Here is a 12,860-nt window from a genome sequence, read left to right as displayed (position 1 = left end):
TATTGCCGCCTCCGGTCACTCCATTTTCAAATAGGGTAAAGTTGGGGGCGATAAGTAAATTATCCCATTTGTGTTTCAGTTAGCCAGATATTCCGAAACAGGAAAAAGGAAAATGCCGAGCAAGAAAACGAACAAGAGGAAGAGAGCTGAACGACCCACCATCCACCCCAAAAACAAATATGCTAACAACCCACCTGATTTTTCTCTCCTTGCTTCTCTCTACCCTTCTTTTAAGCCCTTCGTTTTCTATTCTCCTGATGGTAGACCCAGAATCGACTGGACCGACTTCAACTCCACCCGGGAGCTCACCCGGGTCCTGCTCCTCCATGATCATGGCCTCAACTGGTAAGTTTTTACTCTGTTACTCTTTAATTTTAGAAAAAAAGATTGTTTAGTTGGAGATTTGATGGTAGTTTACTTGTTTTTGTTGGATCAAAATTAGTGCAACTGTACCTTTAAATGAATTATATAAAAAGGATTGCTTTTTTTTTTTTTTTTTTACGCTTCATATTGGTTTTTGGGATTAAATTATAATGAGCATACTTATTGAAGGTTGCTATCTTGTTCCTTAGCTAGTGTCAACTGGGGCCTTGTTGAATTGAACGGCTTGTGTTTGTATTATTGCTCCAATGAACTTACCTTAAGGGGATGCTATTATTTATTGTGGGAAACTTGCAAAATTTTGTTCTGACTGGTTTTTTGAAAGAATGTGGCTTTGGACCTTTCATCTTTCCGTTTTCCTGTTGATATCTTAGTTTTGAGTTGAGGTACAAGACAAAGCCTTTTCATGAATATTGAGGCTTTTATTTGTAGGTGTTTGGTTTTTGAGGTCGAATGTCGTTGTGCATATCATATTTGGTTGTAATTTTCACGGGAGCTCAATCTTCTAGGTGGATTCCTGATGGGCAACTCTGCCCTACAGTACCAAACAGATTGAACTACATCCATTGGATTGAAGATCTTCTCTCTGACACCATTTCGAAGAATAACAAAAATGGAGATATTGTGAGAGGTTTTGATATAGGCACTGGAGCGAACTGCATTTACCCACTCCTTGGTGCATCTCTTCTAGGATGGAGTTTTGTTGGGTCAGGTAGCTTTTTGCTTAACTCTTTAAGAAACAGACAATTCACAATGTAGTTATATGATACAAAATAAATATGGATCTTTATGTTGCCTAACTTGGTTGCAGATGTGACTGATGTAGCATTAGAGTGGGCGGAGAGAAATGTTAAAAATAATCCACATATTTCAGAACTAGTTGAAGTTAGAAAGGTTACAGACTGTCAAGAGACCCTTTCTATTGAAGATCCAAATAATGCAGAATCTGTAAATGGCAAAAACAGAACGGATATGAATGGAAGTCTGGTTGATTCTGGTTCATTTACTCTGCCAGTGGATGCTTATAAGAATTATCATGGACCACCTATACTTGTTGGTGTGGTGAGGGATAATGAGAAGTTTGACTTCTGCATGTGCAATCCTCCATTTTTTGAGACCATGGAGGAAGCAGGATTGAATCCAAAGACTTCCTGTGGTGGGACTCCTATGGAGATGGTTTGTCCTGGAGGAGAAAAGGCTTTTATCAGCACTATCATTGAAGATAGTGTTGTGTTGAAGGAGTCCTTTAGGTTTTATTCTCATCTATGTCTATCATTTTTCATGCATCCACTTATCAATGTCTTTGGTTATGAAGTATTTGTCTGTATTATCTCTCACCTGTTTCATAGGTGGTTCACTTCAATGGTTGGAAGGAAAGCAAACCTCAAATTTCTAATCTCAAAGCTTAGAGATGTTGGAGTTACCGTAGTAAAGACAACTGAATTTGTCCAAGGGCAAACATGCCGATGGGGGCTTGCTTGGTCTTTCGTGCCTCCCTCCAGGAAGATAATATCACCTTATGTGGCTGGGAAGAGTATTCTTTCCTTCATGCTCGAGGTTTGGATATTATTCCTTCTCTCTCACACATAAGTTTATCTTAATAAACTTTATTTTTTTTCTGCCCTATGTAAAGAAAACTAACAAGCTGGACTTGAACATATGATGTTTCCACTTGGGGGATTCAGACCATGGCCAATATCCAATGTGCAAGTCAGTGAGGTCAGTTGCCCCCATTGGAATTTGAAAAAGCTTTGGTATCTAATTAGATGTGTCAAAAGAGTTTTAATCACAGCATCAATTAATTTTTAGTTCTTTCCACACAAGTAATGCATGTCAATTCAAATCTCAAATTTATTGTTGTTAGTTTTGAAACTCTAATTTATGAAACTATCTGTTTGTGCTTGTCGAGGTAACATTTCTTACTTAGCCGTATGTTGTAAATTGTTTACACTTTTTCTTTGGGGGCTTGGCTCATATGTTGGCCAATCTCCTGACAGATGGATTACTAAAGTTGGTTTTCTGCTTGTTCATTCATTCATTGAGATTTAGTTACAGGTTGAACTTACCCTCATGCATAGGGCTTGCCGGCTTTCCATAAAACTTATATGAATAATTTATATCTTATCTTCCAAAGTAAAATAACAGAGTTCCATATTTTATTTTTAGTTTTGTTTTATTTATTTTTCTGAAAGAGAAAAAAGAACACTCTAATGACATTTATTAAAAATAAAATAAAAGCCCAACAGGCTTAGTAATAATTTTTATCAGTTAAATCTTTGACGCTGACTGCATGCACATGCCACGTCATTTGATGCTTTTGGATTTGTATGAATGTTTTTTGTGTAAACCATGCTACCTGTCTGTCTTTCAGGGAATTCAACGCCAGTTCAGTGCCATAGATGTATTACAATCAGTTGAATCCTTTTTCCATACTAGTGGTGCATCCTCTAAATTGAATGCCTCATCATTTGCTGTTGATGTAAGAACCATAACACTTGATTTCTTGTTTCCTGTTTTATAATATTGTAATATTTTTCTGACCTTACACTTTGATAGGTAACTGCATCAAATGAGCAATGCGATGTAATACTAAAGAAAGGAGGCAAACTTCATGATGAAACTGCCAATTGCAATCCTATTGATGCAGAATCTGCTAGTTCAAGTTTGCACACTCCTCTAAATAACTTGTGTTTTCGCATTTCGGTATGCTTACCCCCTTGTCTAACTCGATTCTTTTCTTATACTGCTGTTCTTCTATATGTTTATCCTTTTGTGTAATATTGACATGCACACTCCCTTTATACTTAACCCTGTCGGAATCTATATATGAAGCACAGCAGTTTGCAGAACTGTTGGGCTGGATGTTAGTCATTCAGAGCTGGAATGAGTAGAAAATTTAGGCAGACTATTATGTTTTGTAAAGATGTGGGATTGAAAAGTGAAATGAAAAAGAAAAAAAAGTTCTGTGGGCTGTTTGTAAGATGTGAAAAGTAAAATAAGGGTTTAGGCTTTACACTTAGGTTAGAATCGCATTACACAATCCAAAAATGCCATAGCTAGTATTTTATTTATGAAAAAGTAAATTATGAGCATCATTGCTTGTATTTATAGACTAGTATTAATCCTTATTCTTCAAGATAACAGACTCTAAACTAATTCTAATCATCAAAAAGTAGTTGAAAGTAAAAAAATAAAAATAAAATTCCTAAAGACATCTGGACCATTTTTCAAGTATAGCTGGAGAGCACAAAATTGGCCTTGAGACTTAGATTAATACGCCTGCACCTAATTTATTTAAATAGACTAGTCGCTTCTATGGGTACTTTGTTTAATACTTTTGCTTCACAACAATTTTTTCAATCTTTACAAAATTTTTATATTTTATCTCTTAAGTTTTTTAAGTATAGATTTTTTTTTCATAGAGCAATTATTTCATGGGAAAGATATCAGATTAACATAAAATTGGTGGTATGTCACAAAATAAACATACGTACATAAGATTTTTTCTAAAAAACTGATAGAATAAACGTTAAATTAATAATAATGGAGGGTGTTAACTATAATTTTAATATTAAATGTTAATGATTCCACTTATTGTTATTAATTTGAAATTATATTTTATTTTATTATTTTATAAAAGGTGTTATAATTTTGCATACTTTATTTTTTCGTGAAGTGGCATATTTTTTTTTATTAATCTAATATGTTCTTGTGAAATGATTATTATACAAAAAATAAATAAATATCATTTTACATACATGTGAAAGATAATATAAAAATATTGTAATGTTATAATTTCCTTCTTGTAAAATGCAATAAATTAATCTTACTTCTTTTTAACCAAAATAACTATAGAATCCACCAATTAACATATAAATAAGACTCTAGAAATAGGACTAGATTTTTATTTTTTTTCCCATAACATCTGAAATAAACCCAACATGGCATCTAGAATTGTAGACCATAATTCTAACTTTCCAGAGCCTTTAGACTTTGTTCTTTTTGGGTTGCTTATCATCTACTTCAGTATATAATTGCATTATTTTTTTCTTATAGGTTTTTCAGCAAATCCCTGGCACCCTTTTGGTGAAAGGATCATTGCAACAGAGAGACAGCCCAGTTTCAGGTTTTAGGCCAAAACTCTTGTTACTTAGTAAATCATGCCAGCCTTGTTTTCTGCTACTGTTGCCTAGATTTTCAAAGGTATACATTTCAAGAGTTTAGAAGTATGACAGCAAGTCTATATGCTAGCAAATATTGGATACTTCATGCCATGTTTCATACTACGAAGGGTTCATATAATATTTTCATATAACATTCTGCTATCTCAATATCATGTTCACAGAACTGTCCTTATCTCTGATCTTTTTGTGCCTTTGTACTGAAGTTTCATGTTACCAAACCACTGCAAGTCTATACCCAATTTAGTTATGGACCCAAGTCAAAGCAGCCACATATTGAGCCTCTAAATTAGTCAAATAATTCAGTTATTTTTTTAAATATCTTTTAGTTAAATTGTTCCCTGTTTGTAGGAGGGTATTCCTCCACTTTCTATTTCATGTTGTTAGTTGAGGAGGGTATTTCTCCATGTTGAAGTAGTGCTCCTTTGATGTAGGAAGCACTTTCTATTTCATGTTGTTAGTTGAGGAGAGTGTTCCTCCATGTTGAAGTAGTGCTCCTTTAATGTAGGAAGCAGTTATACTTCCTTTCTGTATTTAAGCAATAACATTAATGAAGAGTACAAGCTTCCAAAATCAATTAAGTCTTGAGCGCTTTAAGTCTCAGAGGTTCTAGGCTCCCTCTTTTAGAGCCTGAATTGTTAATGACTAGAAGTCGTAAAAAGACTCTTAACCCAAACACTCAAACTCCTGCCATACCCTTAACCCACCGACCCATAACTAGATCCACAATCCGGGACCATAACAGTTTGGTATCAGAGCCAGGAGTTATGGGGGACTCTGTTCAATATCAACTCGCCAAGCTCTTTGAATTGTTGTTGGCTGAGCAGCAAGCAAACAAAGACCGAAATGAGAAAGTTGAGCAATTGCACGCCAAATTGAATGCAATGTCTTAAGAATTGGAATTGACTAAGAAAGGGTTGCAATCTAGCAGCACTGGCAGTCAAGCAAAATCAAGGTGAGATAAGGGAATTTCGGGTGCTTCGGTTTTTGAAAGTTCGGGAGGAAGTTCGGTAGTACCGAAATTCACAAAGCTTGATTTTCCACGTTATGATGGGCTGGAAGACCCTTTGGGGTGGCTTGCCCGATGCCAGCATTTTTTTAGGCACCAACAAACACCCGAAGAGGAGAAGGTGAGTTTAGCTTCGTACCATTTGGAGGGAATTGCTCAGCTATGGTATATGCAGCTGCTGGATGACATTCCAGATCCCAATTGGGATGAGTTTACACATCAGTGTAATCTTCGTTTTGGACCTCCAATCCGCAACAACAAATTAAGCGAATTGGCGAAGCTAAAGCAAACTGGTTCTGTTGCAGAATATCAGAACCGTTTCGAAGCCTTGGTGTCACGCGCTGGCACCCTCACGCAGGATCAAAAGGTCCAGTTGTACCTCAGTGGATTGCAGGACTCCATTGCTGTTGAAGTCGAGCTGCATCATCCAAAAGATTTGGTGAATGCAATGAGCATCTCCCGGCTGTATGAACGGAAACTTTTCCTAAGTTCTCCGGCTGTGAGAGACACTCGTTGCTATGCCTTCACATCTGCACCTTGTGCCAACAAATTGGTGAAGCGACTGAACCGTGAGGAGATGGAAGAAAGACGGAAAAAAGGACTGTGTTTTAACTGTGATGAACAGTTTGTTCGCGGCCACCAATGTAAAAAGCTTTTCTGGATAGACTTGGAGATCGAAAAAATAAAGGACAAATTCTGATCCGGAGCTAGAACAACTAGAGTTTTCATTGAACGCCATCACTGGAATTCGAAATCCTCAATCCATGCGACTACAGGAATATTGGAATGGGGGACAAGTCTTTATTCTAATTGATTATGGCAGCACTCACAGTTTTGTGTCTGCAACAAAAGTCGAGGAACTTGGTGCTGAAGTAAACGGGCAGGATGGCTTGAAAGTTAATGTCGCCCACGGTGAGCAGCTGGACAGCCCAGGTATATGCAAGGGAATCCCAATTCTACTGGATTCCCACTCTTTTTCCGTGAACTTATTTGTTCTGCCACTAACCGATTTTGATGTGGTTTTGGGAGTTAACTGGCTTCGAACTTTGGGACCCATTCTGTGGGATTTTGCTGTCATGAGAATGTATTTCTTTAAACAGGGAATCTTGATCGAATTGCAAGGCATAATCCGTCCAAGCCGATCACCATTTTCTTCTCCGGTGATCCTAGTACCAAAGGCAAACGGTTCTTGGCGTTTATGTGTCGATTACAGAGAATTAAACGCCAAAACCATTAAAGACAAATTTCCAATTCTTGTGATAGATGAGTTATTAGAAGAACTAGGTGGTGTTAGATACTTCACAAAATTGGATTTGCATTCTGGTTATTTTCAAGTGGGTATGCGTCCTTTTGATGTTGAGAAAACAGCTTTTCGGACGCATTACAGCCACTTTGAATTCCTGTCTTGGGCCATTCTAGACCACCGTATTAAAGGAGGAAGTCAGGAGGTTCTCATCCACTGGAGTCATTTTTCTCCTACCGATGCTTCATGGGAGAAGGTGCAGGCATTCTCCGCCAAATATTCAGATTTTCAGCTTGAGGACAAGCTTCCTTTGGGGGCGGGAAGTAATGTTACCAAACCACTGCAAGTCTATACCCAATTCAGTCATGGACCCAAGTCAAAGCAGCCACATATTGAGCCTCTAAATTAGTCAAATAATTCAGTTATTTTTTTAAATATCTTTTAGTTAAATTGTTCCCTGTTTGTAGGAGGGTATTCCTCCACTTTCTATTTCATGTTGTTAGTTGAGGAGGGTGTTTCTCCATGTTGAAGTAGTGCTCCTTTGATGTAGGAAGCACTTTCTATTTCATGTTAGTTGAGGAGAGTGTTCCTCCATGTTGAAGTAGTGCTCCTTTAATGTAGGAAGCAATTATACTTCATTTCTGTATTTAAGCAATAACATTAATGAAGAGTATAAGCTTCCAAAATCAATTAAGTCTTGAGCGCTTTAAGTCTCAGAGGTTCTAGGCTCCTTCTTTTAGAGCCTGAATTGTTAATGACTAGAAGTCGTAAAAAGACTCTTAACCCAAACACTCAAACTCCTGCCATACCCTTAACCCATCGACTCATAACTAGATCCACAACCCGGGACCATAACATTTCAATTCTTGGATTTAGCAGTTTATAGTTGTTCTCTATATCCTAATACATGTTGGCCAACATATGTATTGTCATTCCTATGTATTGCTATAAGCAACCTTATATCCCTTATCACATTCTTGTCATGTACAATTTCTTTGCCAATGATCTCATCACCTTAATCCTATCTACAATGCTTAAGTTTGAGTGGCTTGTCACATAGTGTTTTACCCTATGTGATCACACTTTTCCCAAGTTAGTAGCAGTAGAAATGAATAGACCAAGCTTTTAATCTTTCGGTTTATTATCATTATATTGTCAAATTATTGACAGTTGCTTCACCTAAGCGGCTAAGCCAGTCTGAGGCTCCCACGAGTGAGGGCTTTTCTTATAGGTAGTAACCAATTTCTGAATAATATGCCCATTGCGTTCAAGGCGTGGGCATGCGTTCATTATTAACTGTTTATTTTCAATAAGGTGTGGCCATGCTGGTTGAAGATGTTGTCATTTAATGCAAAGTTCCTAAAGGCCAGGACTGCATATCTCCTTAATATCTGTCCCAGGATCCTGCTTCAACTAGAACACTTGTGTCCCGGGCTTTTATTTTAGCATTCAAATCAGAATTAGATGTGAAGCATATAGCATGATAATTACGTCTAACCTCTTGTTCCGTGATAACCAAAATAAAAAAATAAAAGAGATAAATGGTAAAAAAAACCCTAAACTATTTACATTTTAACTAATATGCCCCAAACTATAAAAGTTAACTAATATATTCTAAACTGATTATCTAAATTTATTTATAGTTAACAGTTAAATTTAACCGTTAGATTTAACAATACCACACTATTATCCTAGTCAACACTAAATGTTAATATTTTAATATAATCTAAATATATAATTCTCAAAAAACCTCTAAATTTTATCAATTTCAATAATTATATCCTTTTTTTTTTAACAAATATACTCCAAATTTTTATGTCTAACCTCTTGTTCCATGATAACCAAAATAAAAAAAAAAACAAAAGAGATAATGGGCAGAAAAACTATAAACTATTCACATTTTAATTGATATGCCCCAAACTATGAAAGCTAACTAATATACCCTAAACTAACTACCTAAATTTATTTATACCCTAAGTTTGACTGTTGGATTTAACAAAAATGCCACATTATCATCTTAGTCAATACCAAAAATTAATATTTTAATATAATCCACATATATAATTGTCAAAAAAATCTCAAACTTTATCAATTTCAATAATTATACACTTAAAATTTTTTTTAACAAATATACTCCAAATTTGTTTTTTATGTGTTTGATTTTTAATTTTGATTCGATTTACTTATAATTTTAGATGACACATTCAAGAACCAATAATTCATTTTTTGATATGCTTTTTTGCATCGATAAGTGCAATATTTTGGATAGTTATCAGTTATAAGTGTTGTAATAATAATATTACTAGTAAATCAAGAATCACAATTTTCACTATTTGAAAGTTAATTATGCTTTTGTATCTATTTTAATAGAGTTGAAAGTCAATAATCAGTCTAATTAATCGAAAATGACAAAGTTAAATTTAATTTATAATCACATTTTATATCTTCGGTAATGAATTTAACTATTTTAGATTTATTAAACTGATTATTGACTTTTAGCATAATCAAAGTGAATATAATAAATATAACTAATTTTTTAAGTTGGAAGAATTGTGATTCTTGATGTACTGGTAGGGGTGTGCATCGGTCGGTTCGGTTCGGTACCAAATTGAACCGGCAAAAACCGATTTAACCGAATTCTTTTAAATTGTAAACCGAACCGAACCAAATAAGATATAAAACCGAATCGAACCGAACCGAATTGGTTCGGTTCGGTTCGGTTCGAAATCGGTTTTTGATCTTTTCAGTTAGCTTAATTTCGAAGCAAATTCTTTTGTTCACAAATTTGAAACTAACAGATCATCTGCTTCATATACAGGCTTCAAATTTCAGAGCAAAAGCCGAGATGAGATTCAATCAGCTTTAACTGAACATCAAAAGCCAACAATTTTACTCAGGAAATATAAAGTTCAAAATTTCCCCCAAATGTAGAGGAAATTTAGGAGGCGAAGAAATTGATTTAAACATACATCAAAAGGAGAATGGTGAACAATGAGAATCCACACCAGCAACAAATTTTCTTTAAAACCATTAGAAAAACAAAAGAATGGAATCAATTGAATTTACCTTGTAAGGATCAATAGTTTTCGCCTCTCCAAATAACAGAACCAAAGATAAAACGACAGTCAATGACAATGTAAAGGGCTTGTTCATCTTCTGAAAATCTGCAGTGCGAAAGGGAATATCCCACTGGGTGGGTGGATGGCCGTGGCTGCGGGACTGAAGATGCGAAGGATGGAGAGAAAGACTCTGGCTGGCTTTCGCGAGTGGGTGAGTCCGTGGGTGGGTGGCTGCGGGACTGGCGACTAGGTGGGTGGGTGGCCGTGGCTGCGGGACTGAAGGACGAGAACGGAGAAGGGACGAGAAAGGTGAGGAGACTCTCGCTGCCGTCAGCGTGCTTCAACTGAGATTGAGGTTTGAGAGAGAGGGAGGTAGGTAGGTGGCTGCCTGTATGCGGGAGCGGGATGGGAACTTGGGAAAGTGACGAAGTTAAGTGATATAACCCTATCATAAAACGCAACGTTTAAGGCTGATTCGGTCGGTTCGGTTCGACCGAATTATTTTGTCTCTAAAACCGAACCGATCAACCCGAAATTTTCAAAAATTAAAACCGAACCGAACTGATTTTATTTTAAAACCGAACCAAATTATTAAATCAAATCGGTTCGGTCGGTTATTTCGGTTCTGACCGAACAGTGCTCACCCCTATGTACTGGAGTTAATGTTATCACAACACTTATGATCTATAACTAAATAAAAAGTTGCATTTTTTTATGCAAAAAGAGTTGAAAAATGAATTATCTGGTCTTAAAAATATGACATCCAAAATTATAAATAAATCGAATCAAAATTAAAAATTATACCAAATTGAAAAACTAATTTGGGGTATATTTGTTAAAAAGAAAGTTTAAGGTTTAATTGTTGAAGAGTTTTTTTAATAATTATTAATTATATTAAAATATTAATTTTTTGTGCTGACTAGAATGATAATGTGGTATTTCCGTTAGATTTAACGGGTAAACTTAACGATAGGGTATAAATAAATTTATGTGGTTAATTTAGAGTATATTAGTTAACTTTTATAGTTTGTGATATATCTGATAAAACGCAGATAGTTTAGGATTTTTTTGGCCATTATCCCTTTCCTAGCCGGGAGTCTTTTTGAATGTGCTACTGAACCTTATTTACTCTGCATTGTGAATTTTTCTTTAACTAGTGATTTATCTTAGGCTGAATGGTTACTCTGTCTCCAAATTAAGCTGTTAACAATTGCAAATGAAAAGGCCTCGGCATAGTTATTGGAGGATGCAGCTACTAATAAAATTTCATCTTTCTGAATTGTTCTAGGCCATAACTACTAATTGGATACTTTATTTCAACATAAGAAACTCGTCCTTTCTCAAATTAATAGCCATATTCTACTTTGTTAAGTTGCAGTCACTGAATTGAAGTGTTCATAGCTGATTTCTTAATCCTCTGCCGCTGTTCATTTGCAGGAGTATTCTCATCTATAATCCAACGTTTGGAGGAAGTGCTGAGAAACAAGTTTTGTAGAGCAAAGCCTATTGTCAATTAAATGTATACTAATTTATTCCATATACCACAATTTAGGGATTGGATGCTCTTGTACCATATACTCACCACCATGGAAGTGTTAACTGGTGAAGGCTATTTCTTTCTACTATTTAAGAGTGTTTGGACTGAATTATAAATTTACACTTTAGGCAAACCCACTTTTACCTCCCCTCCCCCTCTCTACCCAGAAAAGAGTCCTTTGTGATAATAAAAAAGAACAAAAGAGAAAGGTACACAAAACTAATGTTGCGCCCATGTAATTAACTAATAAAGCTTTTATGGTAGTACATGGGGCTCAACTCATATGTATCCCGTTCAACTCCTCATCTGTGCTTAAGAGGCTTTGACATTTCAGCTTCTAATTGTTTTACGGAAAATATTTTTCATGATCATTTAGAGAATTTAATTAATGAAAATTATTTTTTATATTAAAAATAAATTAAATTATTTAAAAAAAATTATTTTTTGTAAAAAAATGATTTTGTATGCTTAAAAAAGAGCCATTTTCTTTGATAAAATTTATATATATATATATATAAATTTGTTAATATATTTTATTTTTTAAATTAAAATTAAATAATAAAAAATAATTATACTTTATTTTATAAAAATATTTTTCACATAAAATATAATTTATTTTTAAAATATAAATTATTTTCTGTATTTAAATGTTAACTATATTTCTTTCTCTTATTTTTAAATTGAGTTTTTAAGGATTAAAAATATTATCCTTTATTTGAAATAAAAAATTTGGCATGAATTTATTTTTTTGCAATTTTTTTATTTAAACTAGAATTTTTTTTTTTCAATTTATAAAATTTTTATTTTCAAAAAAAATAAATTATTTATAATTTTACAAGAATTTAATTTTTTTTTACTATAAAATAAATCAAACATGATATAAAATAATTATTATTTAGTCTAATTAATTATTGACTATCTATATTTATAAAAAAAATTAATTTCTCTCTTTAAACAAATTATCATTTGGCCAAAATCTAATGTGTACTTATTAATTCTCTATAATATAAAGCGCGATTCTCCACGCACTGTTCAATCCCAAATCAATTTTAATTGATTTGGAATATTAAAGTACAAATTTACCCGTATTTCTTCTCCATTTAGGTGAGCATTCGGTTGGTTCGGTTTAAAATCGAACTGAACCAAATAAATCGAATAAACTAAAAATTAAAATTTTAGTATTTATAAAAATTAAACCGAACTGATTTTGGTTAAAAACCAAATCGAACTGAGTCGATCTGATTCGATTCGATTTAATTTGATCGGTTTCAATTTTTAATAAATTTTTTATTTTGTATACTTTATTTTTAATATTTTAAAATTTAATTAAAATATTTTAATCTTAATATAATTTAATTTCCCTATATTATTGAAAATAACATATTATTATCACTAATCGGTTCAATTCGATTTTTTCAAATTTTTTTTATCAAAACCGAACCGAATTGAA

At 34.0% G+C, this 12,860-nt stretch overlaps 1 protein-coding gene across 4 annotated transcripts; it reads left to right on the top strand.

Annotated features, from left to right (window-relative positions):
• Positions 1-11,543, top strand: LOC110607518 (U6 small nuclear RNA (adenine-(43)-N(6))-methyltransferase). 4 transcript variants are annotated; one of them, XM_021746642.2, is made up of 8 exons: positions 1-345; positions 891-1,093; positions 1,193-1,631; positions 1,731-1,938; positions 2,753-2,860; positions 2,938-3,084; positions 4,438-4,584; positions 11,311-11,543. In XM_021746642.2, exons 1-8 carry the CDS (start codon positions 113-115, stop codon positions 11,326-11,328), a joined length of 1,503 nt encoding a protein of 500 aa, XP_021602334.1. In that variant the 5' UTR covers positions 1-112; the 3' UTR covers positions 11,329-11,543. The 4 variants fall into 4 exon arrangements, with proteins under 4 accessions (XP_021602334.1, XP_043817897.1, XP_021602335.1 ...); XM_021746643.2 differs by having other exon boundaries at positions 6-345; positions 4,438-4,507; XM_043961962.1 differs by lacking the exon at positions 11,311-11,543 and having other exon boundaries at positions 2-345; positions 4,438-4,768.
• Positions 11,544-12,860: the final 1,317 nt, after the last annotated feature.

This window comes from Manihot esculenta, chromosome 11 (assembly GCF_001659605.2).
Source record: "Manihot esculenta cultivar AM560-2 chromosome 11, M.esculenta_v8, whole genome shotgun sequence".
Lineage (NCBI taxonomy): Eukaryota > Viridiplantae > Streptophyta > Magnoliopsida > Malpighiales > Euphorbiaceae > Manihot > Manihot esculenta.
This window is presented reverse-complemented; position numbering and strand designations above follow the sequence as displayed.